Source organism: Patagioenas fasciata, chromosome 1, assembly GCF_037038585.1.
Source record: "Patagioenas fasciata isolate bPatFas1 chromosome 1, bPatFas1.hap1, whole genome shotgun sequence".
In the NCBI taxonomy this organism is placed as follows: Eukaryota; Metazoa; Chordata; class Aves; order Columbiformes; family Columbidae; genus Patagioenas; species Patagioenas fasciata.
Genome location: NC_092520.1, coordinates 190,480,792 through 190,503,279, shown reverse-complemented (window position 1 = coordinate 190,503,279; position 22,488 = coordinate 190,480,792). Strand labels below are relative to the sequence as shown.

Sequence of the window (22,488 nt, the reverse complement as noted above, 5' to 3'; positions counted from 1 at the left end):
AAATCCACCATATTAAAGTGAGTGATTGAAATACATCCCAGTGCCATATGCCCACAAAAGTAGCTGACCCACATATGTCATGTGTAGGCTCCTCTTTGAAAGCTAGGGAGACATGCTGTCTTACAGATGGTTCTGCTCTCTCTCACTCAAGGAGAGCTTTTCCAGAGTGTGGAAGGGCTAAAGGCAGTTTTGTGGAATAATTACTGTAATGAAGGTCAACTAATGCTTCAGCCATGATGCTACAACAAAACAATATTCATATCCTGATCCCATCCGGAACTGCTTTTACAGGTGCTGCCTATCCAGAACAAGTTTTATGCATGTAACTTATAGATACATTACAATGGTGCTTAACCTAAACAGCAGTTTCAGCTATGAAAGGCAGAGGGGCTCATGCCCCAGCTTCTACGACACCCTCAGCCCCATTTCTGCTCCCCCCTCCCAGCCCCCAATGCTGGTGCAGCGAGGGAGCGACCAAAGCCCCTCAGACCACACACGCTTGCTCTCATCACTGTTCTGACCTCGGGACAGAGCAGGTGACACCATCTCTTTGGCTTCTCAGGAGCAACATGAGTTCTACCACTGCCAGTGAAGCTTCAAGCCCCTGGTACCTTGTTTGTTCAGCACTGTAGCTCTCATAAACCTTGAGTGTTGCCACTTCTCTTTGTTGCCTTTTGCCACTCTTAAAAAAAATACCCTTTCCCCACCCCCATAAACCAGAAAAAAAAATAATATTAACAACATTTAAGAACAAAAAGAATTTTTTTGGAACTAGACAACCTCTCAAATGTACTGCAGCCTCACCTCCTGGCTACCCAAGCAGGCAGGAGACACCCCGACTGCACTGGCTGGACCATGACTACCCGTGTCTCAGTGCAACGCTGACGTGAGTGCCCTTCCCCTTCAAATCCACAGAAACAGCCTACTGAGATTTTGCTCCTGGGCAGATCCCTGAAGCTCACCTTAGGCCCAGGACTCTGGGACCATTATTTCTGCATTTTCTACACTGCCAGAAGTTAAAGTGTACTGAGAAATGCATTGGTGATTTTCTGTACTTTACAGATCAGATGTGAAAGAACCTTTGGGTCCAGTAAACTCTAAGGTAGTTTTGAGACACAGATTGGGGTTGCTTCAGGAGAAGATCTTGGTCTCCACACTGAACTCCCAGTGGCTGGTTCTTGCTGGAGCCCTGTATGACAAAACCATGGTGACCACAACACTGAATTAACTGGAGGCACCACCAGAAGCAGCCTCACTTGGGGCACTAAGGTGCCCACCTCTGCCCGCAGCTTGACCAAGGACAGATTCAGAGAGAGGTGGTCTCTATAACACCATCATGTCATCAGTGACCAGGAACATGTTCCATCCATGCTGCCAATAGGTGCTGTGGCAGGGCCTGTGGAACCTGTGGGATTATTTCCACTGATAGAAGATGGGAACAACCTGGGGCTCACAACCCTCTCTTCAGGGTCTTCCATCAGGATGTGTCCTCCCTATCCAAGTTTTTATCTGGAGGGTATTGAATCCTCCTGTGACAGCAATTGACATGCTGGGCACCCTTCCCATAGGTAACAGATTTTATTACCTCAGGATAATTATCTGGCCAATGGAGAAAAACTGGCCAAATGTGGAGGGAAGGTCCGAAAACAACCAGCAGATAAAGGACTTCTTGGCCTGATGTTCAGGCAGTGAAGTACCACAACACAGATGATTTTGTTAGCATCTTTCTGACCTACACATCCAATGAAGAGTGACAGAGAATCTAGTCACCACCTTTCATCGGAAAATAATTGACAACTAGGAAATTAATTTCTCAAAGTAACTTTGAAAGCCTCAGTCAAACTGTCTAAGATTATTTCTTTCTAAAAACTGAGTGTTAGTGTGGAACAAGTTAAGGGATTGCAAACTTTTGCAAGTCCCCTTGATGTCAGTGGAGTTCTGTGCCTACCACTGCAGCCAGGATCTCACTGTTTGTAAAATGGATTTAAAAGAATAATAAAAAAAAGGTATACAGAATATTGATTAACTTTTCATTTAGAAAATCATAGTGTGTATTAACTGCAAGAGTTATAACCACCCTGATGGTAATAAAAAGGACATTTATGTAATTGTGTAATTTCCCCCTGCACATGCAAATAAAAATCAGTTAAAAGCTACTACAATAATAACGAATACCTACCTAACAAATGTCAAAGGCTGTAATCTTATCACATTAGTTTTGGAGACCTTTTACATAACTTGCATAATTTAAATATTTACAAAATATAAACTTTCTTGTCTTATCAAAAATAGGTCTTTGCACATTTAAACAACAGAAATCCTTTCACATGATGCTTTTTAAGCTAGGCATTAAATCATTGCATAAAAATAAACAAACTTTCACAGATGTAAACTAAAATTGAGCCAACATATGGAGGGGGAGAAAATGTTATCAATAACAGTTTAAATATTTTAGTGGTGTGAGCCAATCCATAAACTACATTGTGCATTGAACTTACTTAAGATGCAACCTAATGAAAAGTTCTAGCTGCTGTTTCTATAAGAGAAAGCAATGTTTTAAAAAATCTTTCACTCTATGGCAGATTTCTTTGGGCTGAATCTCATACGGTTAATCGTGAAAATGATAGTGAACCACCAGCTAGATGGTTGAACATGGCGGGTTATTACATGCAGTCCAAGAGCAGGGTGACGACCAGCTGACTTGCAAATTGTGTGTTCAGATACTGAGGAAACGCCTGCAAATGATTTTATTTCCTTCAAATACCAAACTGTATTTCTTTCCCTCCTCAGACCTGTCCTTTGTGCATTTGAAAGACAACCTATAAAAAATCCCAAGGCATTTGGTACATTGTTCATGTTCACCAAGCAGTGCTCCAGCCCCTCTACTCTGGACACAGCTCACTCCACACTGATGGACCCTCCTCTCCTCCCATGCAGTGCCTGGCTCTCTGTAGTCATGCTTGGTTCTCAGTACCAGACACTTTTCTGCATACTATGCAGAAGACAGCTTTCCAAAGGGTTGCAAAGCAAATTCTTCATGGTCAACAGCAGAAAATTTCCCCATCTTTGTTTTTTTTTTTTTTCCCCTAAAGTTTGTAGAAACGAACGACCTAGTGGATTCATCTAGTCCCAGCTTTAGAAATACATACATAAGGAATATATCTAACATGTCTTACATGCCCTCTCAACTCTTCAGCCTATGGCTAACAAGATCTTGAGTTTTCTCCATTGTACCTACCAAACACATGGATCTTCACAATGTTGTGGCTATTACAGACTTGGAAAGTTTAGTGTCCATCCCTGCTCACAGAGTCATTTGTCCAAATGTGTCATCAGGAGTCCTTTTCTGTTGTTTCAGCTGTCCCTGCGTGCAGGCTGCTGTTCACTCAGTTGCTCTTTCATACGCCAAATGTTTGAACTACCCGTTTTTCAGCAATACATATTCCCCTGAGGCTGATCCCCCTGCAATCCCACACAATAAGAGCAATTGCTGCCTGGGCTGCTGTTGCATGTACCAAACAGTGCTGGATGGTTTGGCCTTGTTTTCTGTAATTCATCTCATTTGCAGGTGTGTACGTCGGTCATGGTCTCACACCTCCGGCAGCGCACGTAGCAGCACCAGACAAACTTGCATTCACACCTTTCCACATGCCGGACAACGTGGGTGTTGTACCCGCGCCCACAGCAGAGGAGGTTGCAGCCATCGGGTCCCTCCGAGGTGCGGTTACATTCCCTTCCCTGAGTCCCAGGGATGCCCAGTTTTTGGTCTTCGACACAGTAATTTGGTGATTTGTTCACATACAGCAGGTCCTCTTTCCCAATTGGTATTTTTCGCTGGCTTTTCTCTTTCCTGCGTAGCTTTTTTTTCAGTCTGTCTGATATCTGTATGCTGTTTTCATACTTATCCTTTAAAAAACGGCCAATCTTGTCAAAGGACGACATTGTTTTCCAACAGGTTTTCACAGCACAGGACCCAGAAACACCGTGGCAACGGCAGTCCACTGACATCAGCTTCACTACAGCCTGAAAGCAAAGGGAGAATGACATTTGGACGTGGTCTTTCATTCATTGGGAATACTGCCTGGCATCTTGAAACATTTAACATTACAGCTGTCATCGTCATTTCAGTGATGGGGAAGCCAGAATCCAGGAGGATACATGTTATGAATCAGGTTTCCAACTGCAGATCCCCACTATGGGACACCTGATCTTCAGAAGTGCTCTGCATTTGCACTTTGGAATGGCAATATCAAATCACAATAATGAACGCTTATGTTTCTGGTTGGGTTTTCATTCTGGAGGACCCTAAATACCTGAATTAACACACCCTGTGTCACTCCTCTGCTGGAACGCAAACAGCCCTCATGGGGAACAGCAGGAGGGGAAGCAGGGACAGGGCAGGTAACAGCACCGTTCCTACATTGGAAGGTATTTACTGAGCAGGTCTATGCTGTCTTTTAAGCCTGCCTTGCAGCTCCCATCAAGATCACTAAACATTGACAACACAGTTGGTAACTACAGCCACAGCAATGGCTGGAGGTGACAGCGTCTGTGCAAGCAGCGTGGCTCAGCATCTGAAGCAGTGCAGTGCATGTGCCTCAGGGCAGACCCGTTTTGGAAGAACAGGATGATGCCCATGTCTCTGATCTGCAGGTAAAGGCCATCAAAGGAGCCACTGCAGTTCAGCAGAGGTATCGATCTTCAACTCAGGTGTTCTGGAGTAAATCTCAGGTGTTTCCGACTTAAGGGATCAAACCTTACTGTTGTAATTTTGGCATATCGGTACTATCATGGGTTTCTAGTGTTTCCAGTTGCATAGTGGCCGTATTTAACACAATTTGGTAATTTTATTCACATTGCTTTTATAATTTTAAATGCTTTAGCAAAATTTCCACATTTATTATCAACACTAAAATACCTTTAGGTGGGTTACTTTTCCACACTCATGCAGATGCAAGCACTGGGCTGACCAGAAACTGTCTGACCAATAATGGGAATCGGCAGCCTGTGACAAACTTTTGCAACACTCAGGATTTATATGAGACCAAGCCTCAAAAAACTGGAATCCGTAAACAAGCAGTAACTTTCTTTATCTAGGACAGCAACTCAAACCACCAGCAGAGCAGGCAGTCAATGTAATACTTCATTCTGGAATATCTAATAGTCATAGTAAAAATTAACACAGTTAGCCTTGTGACACATCTCACATTATATTATAGTTTTGAAAACTGCACAGAAAAAGCATCACATGCACAGACATGGCAAAAGGACAAAGTATCATAATTTTTGTTTTGTTCTGTTTTACCTTTCTATTAGCTCATGCTCTGGAGCCATCCTGTAAACTCATACAAGCTACTGTTAAATGGTGTGGAAAGCCCATGTTATCATCTTGCATCTTACTAAACTTATGCCCCATATTTAATTTCCACAATAAAGGCAATTGGGAAATGTAACAGAATGAGTGATTTTTAAATAAACTCACAGTAAGTTTCTCTTGGTGCTTCTCATGCAGCAAGGCCAATACAAATTCAACTGTGGAGGAACCACTATTTCCCACAAAGTGGGGAAGAAAAACATCCCCCCCCAGCTTCATGATGTTTACTAAATTTCACCATAAACCTTCACTTACTCCACAATGCTTATAAATATGAGCTGCTGCCAACCTATGTCTTTCTCAAACTGCCTTATTGAAAAACACAACAAAACAAAAACCGGAAGACAAATCTACACAACACACTCTTCTTTTCCCTGGGAAAGTAGCTTCATTTGTGCCTGTTCCTAAGCCCCAATTCTGCAGTGAGACCAGAGTTCTGAAATTCTACCGAGCCCTACTGACCCTGTGCATGACTGTAAATAAATTCAAGTCCCAGACTGCTTATTTGTAGCTCAGGCAGCACAAATGTCATCCTCAAGGTTTCAGAGCTAGTCAAGACATGGAGCAGATAAAATTAGATGTTTCTACCCCATGTGTTAAAATGGGACTTTTCATCATTGCAAATGCAGTCACTGAAGTTTGGGATGAGTCCAATATGGTTAAATCCATTGAGTTCAGCGGGAGTTGAGGCCTCCTGGCACGGTCCACCCCAAAGATATTGACACAAACCTGAGTTGGTATTTGCATATAGCTCTACAAACATTGTTAAAAATACACCACTGAAGTGTTTGCTTGGAGTCACGTCTTTGGTGAATGAACAGGACCTGTTTGTGGGTAGAGATCAGTATGGAAGCCAACAAGCAAGGCATTCAAAGAACCATTAGCAAGAAAGAGCAGATGTGTGCCCTGACCTAGAACAGCCATTTAGCCTTTCAAACTCAGCCTGGTGAAGGGATGCACCAATACAGGAGATATTTCTAGGTGCTATAGATCGTGTTTGGGATTGCAGGTTTTTTCCCCAATGTGGAAGAAACAAGAATATTTTAACAAACAGATTATCACCCCAGAGCACACACAAATTCTTTCAGTGGCAAATCAACTGGCAGTAATTCCTGTAGATACTTATCTTCTCTCCTTCACAGCCTAGTTTATGTTTAATAGACAGATGTGACCTTTTGTTTGTATCTCCAGAATCTATCAAAAGGAAATCACCAAGTAGTCAGAATATGCATTATTAAGACATAACAGTGATTGAGGGAGATAAGAATTTGAGATCCATGGACAGAAAGTCTTTGTTAGGATACAGATACCCTAAGAAAACGTCACAGTAAAGAGAAACAAGGTATTGAAAGATAAATTTTACACACAGTTTACAAACAGAAGAGATTCAATAGTATTATCCAATTTCTAATGACTCGTTATTTGTATCAAGACAAGTAACTAGAATCTCAAAGTAGTCTGCGATCACATTGTGCTGTAAGATTTATGAGGTTACAGATGCAATCCTTGCTTTCACTGCAGTATGACAGGGTACTAATTAGGGAAGAAACAACAGGGGAAAATATGCAATTTGTCTTGGGGAAAGAAGTATGCTTCCAAGTCTGCTAGAACCAGGCATAGTAAAACCTGCATGAGGCAGAAGGATTCAGAAGTTGTCTGGGAAAGCACTGGACATGTCTGCTAGATGCTAAGGGTGAGCTACTTCAACGTGGGCGAGTAGCCCAGCAGATGACACTCAGATTCTTTCTCTGAGGATAAATCAATAAAAACTAAAGGGATACAGAGTTTCTAAATGGAGAAAACTGATGTTGGAGTCTCAAGCTGATAACGAAATATAAAAATACAGCATATTTTAGCAGCATATGGAAGATCAGATCAATGGAAGAACTACAAATATGGTTGAGTGTGGAAGCACTAAGAACATCCACAGCAGTTACAAACATTTGTGGTTTTATTCTGTGTTGCTCAGGATTCTCACATGAAGCTCTGATACAATCTGTGTACACAATTTATGGTGTCATCACAGTCTTGCATGACCTCAGACTATTGCTTCCCATCTGTTAAGATGGACAAGTTTTCTGGTTGGACTCCAAGATATTTCAGGTTGCCTGTACTGCCAGCCCTGGGAGCTGACATCTTGCTTTGGCTTGTCACAAAATGTGCCACTGGATTTCAGGCTGCCATGTGAACTCCAACGAACTCCCAAAGCCGAACATCTGGCAAAATAGAGACTTAGAATCTTCTCTTGCTGGTTTCTTGCAAGCAAACCTAAGATGGTGCCTATAGAGCCAACAAAGCTTTCTGGTGGGATGTGGCTGCAATATATGCCTGTGTCTCAGCAGTGCACAGTTACTGGGATACACAGAATTACTGGGAGCATGACTTCCAGACTGACTCCACAACCAGTGCTCAGTTTCACACCTTTACTTTCATGTGGTGAATCTTCACAGTTATTCATAAAGTTCGGTGACAGGATTGTCCCTTAAGAGCAAAATTGCATAGAGAACTTTAGAGGAGTATTATTAGTCACAGAAACACGGTGGAAAGATGTTTCCTTCTGTGGAGACTGAGACAGACTTTCAGTTTTCTTAGGCTGGTCATGAAACAGAAATGACTGTTTGCTTGTGAGAAATGATCTGTGTGGAACTGAGCTGTGTCCACAAGTGTTGGGTTCAGCCACAAGCCAACCTGAGCAGTTCCTCTTGCCTCTATTGCCACTCACTGACCTCAGCCGTGCTGGTAGTAGCACATAAGAGTGCAGGGTCAAGTGATGAACTGGATACAGTGCTGAACACAGCTGTGTTAAAAATTACCCCCCAAAAAATGTAATTTTAAAACTGATTTCCTCTCACTGATTCAATTAAATGAACAGAGGGACTGCAGTGGAGTGGAAAAGTGTGGGTAGAACAGGCAGATGAGCTGAAAGCAGAGATTTGTCTGCAGCAAAGGAGAGTGTCAGTGGAATTGCAGTTTATATACCCCTTAATGCCAATTAATGCTTAATAACTCCAAGCTAAGCTCTGTGCTTGCAGGCACCGTTCTCAGCTGTGAGACAGGGGCTGCCAGTACTTGTTTTGCAATGGGAACTGATGCCTGCAATCAAATAGCCTAATTTAAGCCATCAGTAGAACTGACAGGACTATTCATGAAGACAAGCACGTGTCCAAATGAAGGCACAGCACTTAAGAACAGTCACAGGCTGTTGGTGCGTCTGTTACCAGCTCACAAATCTCATTAAAAATAAACTCTGATGAACAAAGCTATTTCAATGTGAGAACACAAGTCCTGCAGATCAAATAGAGTCCCACAAGTGCAAAACTGAGCAATTCTTCCATTGGTAAAAGAATACAAATACAATACTACTCAAACCATAGTGCCTGACTCCCCTCATTTTTTTATGTAAGGAGCCAAGGTCCCCAACTCACATAGGCATGTCTAAGTACATTTAAATGCTAAAAGATGATGAACATTTATCTTGTGTCAGAATAAGGAATGAAATCTGGATCTTCTGAGGTTCAGGTTAGTAACCTAAACAGTGAACAACTCAGTCAAAGGATTCTTACTGTTTTGAAATTGATATATCTTGGATTTAACTATGAGATGTAGAAATGTATAATTTTATATGTAAATGGGAAAGGAACAAGAGAATTCTGCACATACCAGTTCCATTAGTAACTCCAAACGAACACAGAAGTATTCTTCCTGGAAGACTGCTCTTGCAAGGCACAGAACCAGGAACATTATATTACTTATTACAAAAGGTCATAAGGTATCAAAATGTATTGCGAAACATTCTTCTTGTAAGTCCCAAAACATGAAAGTCAATATTTTCTAACATCTCCTAGTTAAAGATTTTGAAACTAGAAAAACCCAGAGTTCTGCTAAACTTTACTTCAGCTAATGTCACTGCTAGAAATCTCGGCAATAAACATTCTCTTTCACTCTGGACAGTGGACAAAATATTTGCTTTATCCTACAGTTTGCCAATAACTTACAAAATATTTATGCATGAAAGCTGACTAAATACTCTGCATATTTTCTTCCAAGATAATGGACAACAAATACACCATTGATAAAAACCGGTGAAATAAGGATCTCCCAGCCTTTCAGGATTCCAGTGGATTAAAACCAAACCAAAACAACAGAGTAAAGCGTCTTGCAAAAGGAATGAGCACATGTATCGTGTGCACCAAATGTGCCTGTGACTGTGTATTTTGAGGGCCTTGTTGGAGAGCTCAGTATCGTCACATACCTGAAATCCTGAAAGGTCTTCAAGACCTAATGGATCCTGTTGGGCCAGATTCTACTGCATTCCCAGAGACTGATAACCTAGCCTAAAACTCTGCTTTCATTAAGTTATGTGTAGTAAGAAGTACCACTCATCATGAATAGTAATAGAAGATACTGCGGTTGCATGACATTAAATATGTGGACTCAGAATCAACTATTAATATACTTTCATGAATATAACATTTTTTCAAACAGTGAGCTAAAGCTACAAGTGATTGGAGAAAGTCTTCACTTTCCATAAATGGTATTTTTGACAGGATCCAAATTATCTCTGGTTGAATGCACTCTTCCCTTTTGCCAGTCAGGCCTGTCCCTATGACATTGGCAGCACAATTCTCTGTGTGGCTGCTATAGGTGAGACCAGAGAACCAACCCAAATTTAAATAAATCAACTCCAAAAGAAAAGTGTCTCTTCTAGGCTGTGTGTGTGTGTGTGTTTGCGTGTCTGTGTGTGTGTCTGTGTTGTGTGTGTGCTTTTTTTCAAGTTGAACGGTTCCTTGGTACAGTTCACAGAGGAAGACCCCAGACAGTTGTGCTGGCACACAGTCAGCAACAAGTGGTGAGTACAAGGATGGTGCTGGAAGACCATAAGTGATTACTGTCACTAAAGTCAAAAGGACAGCAAAATACTGCTGCTGCTAACATAAAGCTAAAGGCAGAAAAGAGAACAGGGTATCAAAGAGAAGACCCGTGTCACTGCCACCTGAAGACAGAAATCATTACTCTCTTTTTGAAGTTTCTCTGGGGCCTTGCAATTTTTCTCCCTACACTTCTGCTCTCATCCTAATCCAAGGAAATGACACCGTCTAATGAAAAACATGACTATTAAAATTTTTTTTAAAAAAAACAACATGTATGTACTGTACATTAAAAATTCATGAAATCAAGAGAGAGAATTTTCTGGAGATTGTTATCTCCTCCCTTAACTATCTCTCCCTACAAACATGATAAATGACACTTTGGTCTTTCCCTAAGAAAATAACCACTTAATTTCCTATTGCTCTTATTAAGATCCCTACTGTACAATACCAACCCGATTTTCTTGGAGATGATTTAGCTGCCTGGCATCTAATTAAACTCACTGTAACTGTTTTCAGCATTTGCTTAGTCTTAAAGTTTGCTTCTCTCACTCCAGTCCTGAAAAGGGTCTATGTCCATGAAAGATTTTCTGTCTTTCCAGCTATATAACTTAACTAAATATAATATATTACCTTGTAAACTGTAAAAATAGGTTTAATTCAAAATAGGTTGCAATGGTACCACTATGGCTCTTATCATAAAATGGCTTACTATGGCTATTCCTGATAGGAAAGTTGTTTTCAGTAAAACCCACTGATGCTGCTTCTGGCTACAGGAAATTACCACATTACATTGGAGTCCAACAAGTGTGATCAATATGTGCAGACAAAACCAGAGATTCTCCATCTCTTTTCTTCAGTTACAGCTGTGTCACTGAGTGGAGCAGATTTAAAGACTTACAGGACCAGAGAGAGCCATTAAACACCTATGAAGTTAAAAACTCCAAGGTAAAGGAGAGAAACTAATTTTAAAGCAAGAACCAGAATCCAAGTCTCCATCATTCCAGATGTGAGCCCCAAGTGCTAGATTACAGACTCACGTTTCCCTGTGTTGGCCGTTCGTACTCCTATTTATCACCCCCAGAAGAAAAGGACAGGAGGACCCAACGTCACAAACCCATGAACAATTTCTTCTGCAATCATGGGTTTGAAATCCCCTGGCCTGAAGAAGAGCTATGCGAAGCCAGGCTCATCTCACTTATCTGGTGAGTTACTTTAAAACAGTAGTGCCATTTCCACCCCATCTTTTAAAAGAAAAGTTAGCACTCAATTTCCTCTCTGAACAGTTTTGGATTTCTGCTCTCAGATGTTGACCCCAGGCTGTGGATGGGTAATGATGTCTCATGTCCTGTCTGCCTGCTCATTCAGTATTAGAGAGAATTAAAAATGCAGGTCATTATAATAACAGAATATAACAGATAGATAACAAGTGAAAAAACTGCTAATGTATTATTCTGATAACAAGACTATTTCAAGTTTTCTACAGAATATCAAATATCTATCAGATATCAAATATCTATTAGAGATTACTCTGGTTAACTCTCCAGATCTAATTCTTATTTTGTGGATTTTATTTTGATTGTGGAGTTTAGTTATTAAGTTACAAACAGCTCTGATTCTGAGTTTGTACATGTTTGCTTTGGTCGTGTTAGTGCAGTTCTTGCCATTGGCCCCACCTGTACCTGCAGACAAGGACAGGCCTTGTTTGGTTGATGTCATTTTGTCAAAGAAGGCGAACAAGTAATTGCTCCAATTTCCTAATAGTGATACGTACCTGTCTCCCAGCCTCGTTGTTGTGCAGGTTCATCGCCACCAGCCCACTCCCACTCTTGCCCGTTACGTTCTTAATGGGCACATCCAGGAACTTCCTGCTGAAGGCCATTCCGTAGTGGATATCATCGGAGCAGCCGCCCCAGTGCCAGCCCTCGCTGGCCGAGCCCCCGTGCTGCAGGTTCGTGTCGCAGGAGCACTCAGTCACGTTTCCTGCGCTGCACGATCGCGTCACCGAGTGCACAAGGCCCGCTGATGTCACTGCGTATATGAACGCGGTCTCCTTCGTGCCTACAAAAGCACGGCACAAATATGTTACTTCATAACTCCTTCTGATCGCCTTCCCAGCAGAGCTGTAGGAAGTGATTTTACAAGCCAAGACTATTATTAAAAGGGAACATTTACAAGTGTAAAGTCATCACAACTTGGTCTGTAGTGTTAAATTGTTCAAAAAAGACTTCAGGGCTTTTTCATATGACCATGCTATTAATGGTGCTGTTTCTGGCTGCTTGTACCTTGTGATTTTTGGTAAGTCCTTCCTAAATCTGGTTGGAAACTTTATTTGCCACAGAAACTTTCAAGCCAATTAAGTTTTAATAATTAAAAAAAATCAAATCCCAAACAGACCACACCTCAAACCCCTTAATGTCCACTCTGCTTTTCACTATTCATATTGATTTGAGGAAGAAGAAAAGGTTAGTTCAGATCTCGGAGGAGGAACCTGAAGCTGTCACGATTCTGGGTTACTTTGGTACAGGGCCAGAACTTACCTCATGCTAAATTTAGCAAACATTGAGGTTGTTCTAATTCACAAAGGTTGCAAACAGCCACAAGAATCTTAACACAGGCAGAAATCAGGATGGCACAAGGATATTTAGGCCATGTGCTTTTCCGTTTTCCATGGGAAAGTCAGCAGTATAAAAAGGCTTTAACTGTTGTACTATATCTCTTAAGAGTCATGGAGGGACCTGCCCGGGCCTCTTAAGCCAGTCCCATTCTCTGAGACTTCTGGCATAATGTGGCACAGACCTTTAAACCGTGTTAAGCAAGTTATACTCTCTAAGCAAACTGAAAATTAATGCCTCACCATTAACTGATCCTAAAATTTCACTGTGCTAATTTTTACTGTTGGAAAAACAAGTTGTTATTTCCAGTCTCCCAAGTTTATGCTCATGGGTAGGAAAGTTCCTGTTTGTTTCTCCTGTTTGTGTTAGTCTGGGGTGCTGGTACCATCATAAAATGCTTCCACAGGACATACTAGTGAAGCTTCATAGGTTAGCAGTGCCACTCATTTATGGGTCTCCAGGAACAGTCCTTCCCATTGAACAGCAGGAGTAACATATGATATATATGGTTACATTGAGTAGGGTAAACTGCTTCCTGTTTTTCCTGTTTTTTGTTTGTTTATTTATTTTCTGTTTCTTTTTTTTTCTTTTCTGGTTGGAATATGCGTCTTTTTTTTTTTTTTCCTGATTTTATGATTAATGTTTGGGGTTTTTTTCACTGTTGCATTGTAGTATAAAGTGAAGATTGCACAAACACAAAATGAAGTACCACAATATGTAAGTTCACACTCATGGGTATGCCAAAATCATTGAGCAGAGTGCTCAAAAAAACCTTGTAGGTTCAAGACCTTTGGTGTGGCTATTTGATACAAACAAAACGTCCCTATTTCAGTATAAATTTCGGCAATTCCATTATTAGTTCACAGAACGAAAGCAGTTTTGTCTTGCTGTGTTCAGTAATACCACCTAATTCAGCGTATATGATACATTTTAAAGTACTTCACATCGCATATGGTGCTGTAAGCAGATTTTTACTTGCAATCGAGTGACCTTTTCGAAATGCTGTGTGTCATTACCCTACTCATTTAGTAATTATAAGGGGATAAACCTAGCATCAGTATAAAAATAACAACGTTTCAACACAGTTGAGTACATCTAGTTAAAGGCACTGTCATCCACGGACGTATTAAGCAAAAAATTGCAATAAGCAACAATAATTTTGGAAACACAATGTCAGGTTTTGTCTGCTCGGTGTATTTCGCGTACCTGTGTCAGCCTCCCGGGGCGGATGCGGTAACCACCCGCCACGACGGCGCTCCTCTGCCCGGCCCAGCCGGCGGGACGGCCGGTCCCTCCACCCGGCCGGTCCCTCCGCCCGGCCGGTCCCTCCGCCCGGCCGGTCCCTCCGCCCGGCCGGTCCCTCCGCCCGGCCGGTCCCTCCGCCCGGCCCGCTGGAGTCCCGGCTCCGCCGCCCGCCCCGCGGGACCCCTCCGGAGCCAGGGAGCCTCGCGCCCCACCCTGCCCCGGCGGGAGCACCTGCGGGCCGGTGGCCCCGCCGGGGCGGACACTCACCGCTGCTCAGCTGGCGCCCGAAGGGGGCGGCGGGTCCGCGGCGGGCTGCGGGCGGGGGGCGGCAGTCCCAGCGCTCGTGTCGGAACTGGCTGCGGCACTCCTGGAGCCCCAGCCGCGCTCCCTCCCGGATGGCGGGCACCAGCTCCGGCTTCTGCTTGCACAGGTCTTGTTGCCGGCGGGTCAGCGGTGGGCTGGCACAGCCCGGCTTCTCCGGCCCGCCGGCGGCGGCGATGCCCAGCCACCTGCAGAAGCAGCGCTCTGGTCAGCGTCGGGCCCCGGCGGACACGAGGGGACGGGCGCCGCGCAGCCCTCCCTCCCGCGCCCGGCTACTCACATCCAGGTGCCGCAGGCGGCGGGGCGGCAGAGGGCGAGCAGCAGCACTGCCCGCAGCAGGCGCGGTCCGAGGGGGGCCCCGCGCCCCATGGCCGCTGCATCGAGCCTCGCCGCACCGCCTTTGGCCCGCCGCCCGGCTCCCCAGCCAGCAGGGACCAAGGGGGACGGTTGTCAGTGGTGCCCCCCCTACTCGGCCCTCTCCTCCTCGGGGGGCAGGGGGCAGCTGGCAGGGGCAACCCGGGCCGTCGGAGAGCCCTCCCGAAGAGGACGGACTGGCAGGGAAGACGGCAGGAGGGGAAGCATTGGGAGCGCTCGATTCCCTTCAAGGTGAGAAAGTTGGGTTTGATGTTTTCCCCGGCTCTGCCTCTCCCGGCCTCGCATTGGCCGCCCGGGCGCCGGGGCGGGCCGGGGCGGGGCGCGGCGAGAGCGTGGGGGCTCCGCGCCGCTCCGCGCAGCTCCGTGTGCCGAGACAGGGACGGGTGCAGCTGCTCGCCAGACCCGCGGCGATGCTGCCCCTTTCCTCTGCGATGAGAAGCGCTGAGAGCGGCAGCGAGAGACGTTAACGGGGGTCCGGGAGCTGCGGGGGCTGCAAGAGGAGGAACCTGTAGGTCTGCAGTGATTTCATCCGCAGAAGAAGGCGCAAAATATTGATGTTAATAAATCCCCATACATTTCATCCAAATTTCCTAATGCTTTAGCAGTATTAACCAACTGGCTCCAAAGTCAGCATCAGTATTCATTAGGACAGCATTTGTCCACTCCTTTTAACTTCAAGTGAGACACACTTATCAACCCCTACCTTAACAATTGTCAGTTACTCATTTTACACATTAAACGACAATGAGTCAGCAAGCACCTGATGGTGAGCTGGTGCTGGCACTCTGGACTTCCAAGTCCTCTGTGATCACAATACATTGCTGCTTCCTTTTGTGTAAGTGAAACACCTGCACTAAAAATAATCTGGATAAAATGACAGCTCTGTAAAGACTTTAATTTGACACCGTTGTAAATTAGGGAAATAGTTCTTGTTGACTGACAATAGTTCTAAGTGAAGAGCGCAATCAATCATTTCAGGTGACAGATGTACATTTTTAAGAGTACAACATGTAGAGAAATAATCACACAAGTGTGGTGTTCCCTCTGTCTTTTTCCCCATGGATGTGCTGAGGTATTTGAAGAGAATAGGCTGTGGTACATTTAGATCTATAAAATTATGTCTCCGTTCTACTTGTGCTCATTTGCCTGCTCTTAAAGAGTCTCCGAAGCATCACCAGTTCTGGGCAGATGCCATATGACCCAATGAGCTATTTAAACCTTTTGATACAGCTTGTGTTCTCTGTTCTGAATTTTAGTTTGGAGAACATCTGCTTGTGGTTGCAGAGGAACTTAGTCTGGAGTGAGGGAAATGGATGGAGGATGACATTGGGACACGGGGAACCGGCTGTGAAGCAGGTCTGAACCAGCCAAAACTGTGTGGGCTGTGTTAGAGTATTATCTAATTAGTCCAGGACACATGGTTTGTTTTATCCTTATTGCTGCTTCCTGACTCCACCTACTAAAGTTAATTCAAAGCCATGAACTAGCAGCCATGTATTTATGTGCTTCTTAATCTACTGTATGCATTTATCACCCACTCTGAAATTATTTTTTCCTGCCAGTTCTTTTAACTAGCTTCTTCTCTTTCTTTTTTTTTTTTTAATTATTTTTATTTTTTATTGGTATGGAGCTTTTGGTCCTAAGTTTTTAAATGTGATTTTTTCTAGAAGCTCCATAAAATTATGTTCTAATAACAATTAACATAACTTTTAAATTAGAAAAATATTGATTTCAAAAATCCCAGTCCTATTTGTATAATATTTTATATATTTCATCATAAATAAATTATTTCTCTGTTGCATTCCTGTATGCTGGCATCACATCTTTTCTACATTTTTTTGCTACAATAACCATTAAGCAGTTAGGAAAACCCTTTGATCATATACACTCCTGTAAAGTGAAACAGTTGCAATTTGGAGGGCTGATGGTAAAAAATATAAACTTTAAGGGACTTCTTGGGATCATCCAGTTCAAAATATAAATTGTAAGGACTACTTGAGATCATCCAGTTCAATCTCTAGCAGTGACTGTAAGAAAACCACATTTTCCTGTGGCCATCTGATTGTAGAGAAGTTTGGTTTACTATGTGTTTGTGTCTTCATCCTGCATTTGCCACTGTCCCCATCTGCTTCCCTTACAACCACTCCCCCATGGCCCACAGTCCCTGAATCTCCTGTCCGGCTGTTGCAGCCTGGCTCCCCACAGATCCCTCAGCCCCTTCCCTTCTCCTGCCTCTCAGCTTCCCATCTGCCTTTTACACCATCTCTCTTTTTTATTCCCTCTAGCAATAGTCTCCCCTCTGGGCAAAAGCAGCACATACAGGAGTTTTTCTATACAGGAGTTATCTCCAGTCTAGAGCTATGTGCATGCGTACAAGTCAGTTGGCTACTAGGAAGGGAAATAAAATTGCTTTGCAAGCTCTGTACTTTGCAAACTGTAAAGGGACACAGTATTTTGAAATATCTTGCTGATTTACCAAAATGTATTGAATTTTACCAAAGGTTTCTAAAGTTTGTAATTCTAATTCGCTGGTGCTTCAGAGCCCTCTCTGCCTGGAGACCATTCCTCCTGTGACAGACAGCTGCACGAGTGTGATGCAGAGGCAGTGAACTAGATTCCAACCCAAGTCAAGTGTCAAACCTGCATCATCCAAATTTACTATAAATCAGGGAAGATAAATTAGAATTACTGCTTATCTTGCTTTCTCTGACCAAGGTGGGGCTATCTGTGGCTATTCATACTAAAACCCCCATATTTTTCTATTTTAAAAAAAGAAGACAATAAACTGTTGTTAAAAGAAAAGAGAAGGAAACGTGTCTAAGCTGAGTGGTATTTCCTGACTGGACATTTAGTAATTTACTGTTTAATGATGATTAATGTGATCTTGACAGAGTATATTTTATTGATTCACTCTAAGATAAGGAAAAAATATCTTGTTGTGCAGAATCTGTGTGAATAAACAGAACACTTGACAGATAGTATGCTACAGAGATAGACCAGCTATCTCTTTAAAAAGTTAGTGGATAGTGCTCTTGCTATAATCAAGGTCTGACATCTTATTTACTAGATAGAAGTACATGCAAAGTTAACCTCTCCCAAACAAGTCACCACTTTTCAAATTATTTTCCTTCTCCTGGAACTTTTGATGCCCAGCAGAGACATGAAAGTATTAACACCCCACAGCAGACTTCATTGTCCCACCTGTCCTACTGACCATTATGCCCTTATCTTAAAACATGAGCACAGATAAACCCACCATCCAAACAGAAAAATCTCCCATGTTCTCTGAGTCAGGTTATCCCTTCAGCCTTGAAATTTATCATGTTCGGTGACCAAGTGCAAGTTCTGCACTTCTAATGCAACAAATGTACTTCTGATCCACCCCAGTGCCTGGCTGCACGATGGTGTTTGTCAGCCTCAGGAACTGGGAACATGCTGAGTTTTTGAACTGAAGCAACTGGAACTGTGTCAGTGTTAGGTTTTGTCATCAAGGTTTATATGTTTTGGCTGTGACAATCTTTTCTGAGGAAGTACCCAGTCTGTTTTCAGAGATCACATGCCAGCAGAACCTTGAAGTGAGTCTAAAGGTCACAACTGCTCCTCAACCAGCAGCTGCGAATTGCCCTGTGCTCACTTACAGGTGACACAGTCAGTGCGGGGCAATACTCTGATAGCACAGCGGTATCACAGTTCTCTGCGCAGCTCTATGCGCTGCCAGGGTTATTTGGAACTGATAGCATGACGCTGCCCCATCTGCAAAACTGGGCTTGTGCCTTGGGACGCTTGACCCAGCCCAGCCATCCTATACCCCTTTTCTCTGCCTCCACTCCCTTCCTCCTCGGCCCACAGGTAACAATGCTTGTGTGAGCCACCTTGCTTGGGCAGCAGGGAAGGTCTGGCGGGGAGCCCTGCTCATGTCCCCCTCCCCAGCAAAACAGTGGTTCGTGAGCAGAGCTGTAGCACCATGAGATCTGTGAGACCACTGTACCGTCAGTGGGAGAGGGTGTGAGGACACAGGTGCAGTGACACCTCTGACTTCAGGGCAGGGATCCTTACACTCTTGCTCCACTTATAGGGGACCCTGCAGCATCTCTGCATGAGATGGTGTCTCAGCAGATGAATCTTAAGCTCTCAATAAGGTCAGGCTGGTAGGGGAAATTAGAGAGGAAAAGAGAGATGCCCCTTCTCCCATACATAGTCCCCGAAAGTCCCAACCCACCTTTTGTCCAGAGGTGTAATATTATTGCTGTTCTCAGTGTTATTTTTCATTTCAGTATGTATAGCCTGAAAGTACACACATCCGTTGCTAATTTAGACCTGGCAGGCTGAGTTCACACATGATGAGGACAGCAATTAAAGTGCATCCAGTAATGACAAGGTGGCAAAGACATCACAAACAGACCTCACAAATGTGTAATGATTCCAAAGCTTCCCCTTAATATTATCTTTAGAATAGCTGCATAACACAGAACCACACTCTTTCATTAACACTCTACATGTGCACAAATACATAAAAAATGGAGAGGTAGGACCTGGAAGGCACAATCTCTTCCATCCTTACTGAAAATTCAGAGGAAAGTCAGTGTAGTTTCCAAGTGAGTTTCCTGGATTTCATAACTCCAGTGACAGTTGCTGAAGCAATTGCTGAGCAGATCTCCTGCCAATCTACATCCATTGATGGTGCGCTGCCAGAAAGCCAGGACCGAGGAAGAGGGGACTCAACCTGACTTTGGAGTCTGCTGCTCCCTGTAGTCACGAATTCAGACAGTATCTTGTATTTACCAAACCTGTGGCTGCAAATCTGGTGACAGTATCCTGGATTTACCAGTACTCACAGAAGAACTTGAGATCTGCTTATATTTTCGGGGATCCTGGAAGTAGATCCAATTTTCTTCTGAAGCACTGCTGGCAAATTCTGTTCTCTGACATGGACAGTCTAAACGTAGGTATTTTCTGGAGTTGCTCCAGGGGGATATTTTTGGCATACCAATATTAAGGAAAATGTGTCAAGGAAATGATGATAAGGCTTCAAAGCCTAACCAAGAGGGGTATGAATGATGTGGAAAAAAACTCCCAACTTTTAAATTCTGGTTTAACCTACATCCTCCTTACTATTAAAAATTAAAATTAGTAGCAACATTGTATTTGATAGCAGTTCACCTTTATGCCATCAATGAATTTCCTTGGCTGTTTTGAAGAGGATGGAAAACACTCTAGTAGATATGAGGTTATGAAAAATTAAATCTTTCACTGACATAAAATTTGCTTAATGTTTTCCTTCATACTTAAAGCAGCATTATTTAAGCTTTATATTTTTTTTTTGTTTGTATATAAACTGTATGAGAATAGAGGAGAATGGTGCTACTGAGTGGTTTTGCAGAACTTCTAGGAGGTCATTCTGGAATTTGGTGGAAAAAAGTAGCTCAAGTGCCCAGAAGAGCCTGAGTAATTTTAGTGGAGAGAGGAAGTCTGGAAGTTTTCCTTTTTTAGCGTTTAAATCAGACCCTCCTGAGGGTGTCACACCGCTGCTTTGTTGCTGTTACGTGGAAGCTTTATACAGAAGTTCCTGAGATAAGCAGGATAAGGTGCACTCACCGAGTGCACAGAAGCAGCGTACTCACAAGGAGGTCGCTGTATTTTAGGTACGCAACAGGCAGAGGAAGGAGGGGGAGCTGCTCCCCTGGGAGCTGTGCTGTCTGCAACTCAGTTCATGTTCCTACCCCAAATGCTAGTTTGTGTTAACACTTTCCACACAACTCTTTTACAGTAATAATTTTGTTATATCTTGTAATAGTGACATGATTCATATATACAGAACTATTGCCATCCTGTGATGAGAGAACTCAGATTTAGAAAGATATTCAACTTGCTGGAGTCAGATAAGCACATCATGATCAAACCTACAATTAGGACCTCAGTTTTTAATTGCTAATTCAATTTCTAACAAGTTATTTATCTCTTGAGTGAGAATAATAGTATTGTAGAATCAAGAATCTACTCTGTAACTGTAATAACACAAAGCAGGTGCTCAATTTATGATTTTCTCATTCATCGAGGTATGGATGTGTAGCTCGTCTGCAAAGCATTTGGTCCAGCCATCAGACTACTTTCATCACACATATGAATTTACCTACAAGCCCAGTTTTAAAAGGAAGAAGTTCAGGAAGAAATGGGAGGGAATGGTATAATGTTGACAGCCACAGTAGCTGCTTGTAGTAAACTGCCACCTACAATGTGGTACTGATGGGAAAGAATAAACAGCCTACTTTTTCAAGTTAACAGTCTTTCAGGTTATATGACAACATTTAAAAAATCCCAAGTGTGGGATTAAAATAATTCATTACCTGCCATTTTTCCCAATTTCAATGATTTTATCTTTAGTGCATTAATTTCATCTTTTCTGCCTTGGTGTTTTTCCTTTAGACCCTCAATATTCCTAGTTTCATGTTTTTCCTTGTTTCCACTAAGCACTTTTTGACTGATGAAAATATAATAAAAATATCTTACAGTTATGTTCTGGGCAATCCAAGGCCCACGCAAAATAATATCTCTTAATTGATAATGAGCAGAGTGGATGTTAAAAATTAAGATGCAGGAAGCTCCCTAGTAAGAAGCTGATCTGTCCCTTCATAATGGTTCATTTTAATGTCAAATGGTCACAGATTGCCTTGAAATAGCAGGTTTATAACACTTTCAAAATATTTTATTGGGTTGACTGATAAATATCAAATTATTTTTCGAATCTTACTGAATCTTGCTAAATCAGTGTTACATGTTACCTGTTTCCTGAGCCACCTTCTTATTTCTTCTCCTTAGTGATCCGCTCTTCTCTTTCCAATATATTTTTTTTTGACTGGGCCTGGTAATGGAGCATTTGAACCCACTTAAACCTTTTAGCACTGTTGTCACAGAGAGTCTTTCAGCTTTGGAAATCTTATCCTTGTTATATCCCTGCAGCTGTGATATTTATACACTATTGCATGAGGCAGGGTGGTTGTGGTTTAAAATGTGTGTAGCCGCAGGCAAGATGCCAAAGTCTACAGGGTTTAGGCTGTACCCAACGAGTTGAACTCTCTGCTGAACTGGTGAGTTATCAAAGTAGCTGGGGTTTGATATCTCAGAAACCTTGTAATAGCATAGACCTAAATCATGTGAAATTTAAGGTTGATGTGGATAAAAGGGAATAGTTTAGGTTGTTTGGGGATTTTTTCTGGTGGTTTTAGGCCATTCCCATGGGTTGTTTCTTATTGTTTGAAAACTTACTTGACTCTTGTCTTTTGAGCTGTTTAAGAGGCAGCAAAAATGAGCTCGAGCACGTCCAGTTTCCCCTGCTCACGTGAGCAGAGGGGAGTGTCCCCTAGCATGGCTTGGGCAGCCGCAAATGTGCCTTGGGAGTCATCCTGGAGAGCAGGGCAAGGCATCTCCACCCCGATCCCGTTCAGGTGCTGATACAGCCCGTTAGTCTTTGCTACAAGAGGCAAGCAGGAGGTGTGTGGTCCAATGATGCCATGGAGGGTCCAGATGATGCCAGGACCCATAAACACCAGCAGCTCTGAAGGAAGAATCTCAGCTCCTTCAAAGTGTGGTGTTTGATCCCAACCCCAGAAGTGGAGTCGGGCAGTTTGTCGCTCCCTGGTCTTTCCTTGCCCGCCCTGCACAGACAGGGCTGCTGCCCAGAGGGCTGGAACCT

General features: G+C 43.1%; 1 protein-coding gene across 1 annotated transcript; it reads right to left on the bottom strand.

Moving 5' to 3' along the window:
• Positions 1–744: 744 nt before the first annotated feature.
• On the bottom strand, positions 745–15,059 carry WNT16 (Wnt family member 16). The gene is made up of 4 exons (XM_065845814.2): positions 14,704–15,059; positions 14,370–14,611; positions 12,017–12,303; positions 745–4,023 (listed from the first exon to the last, which is right to left on the bottom strand). Exons 1-4 carry the CDS (start codon positions 14,790–14,792, stop codon positions 3,559–3,561), a joined length of 1,083 nt encoding a protein of 360 aa, XP_065701886.1. The 5' UTR covers positions 14,793–15,059; the 3' UTR covers positions 745–3,558.
• Between the last annotated feature and the right edge of the window lie 7,429 nt (positions 15,060–22,488).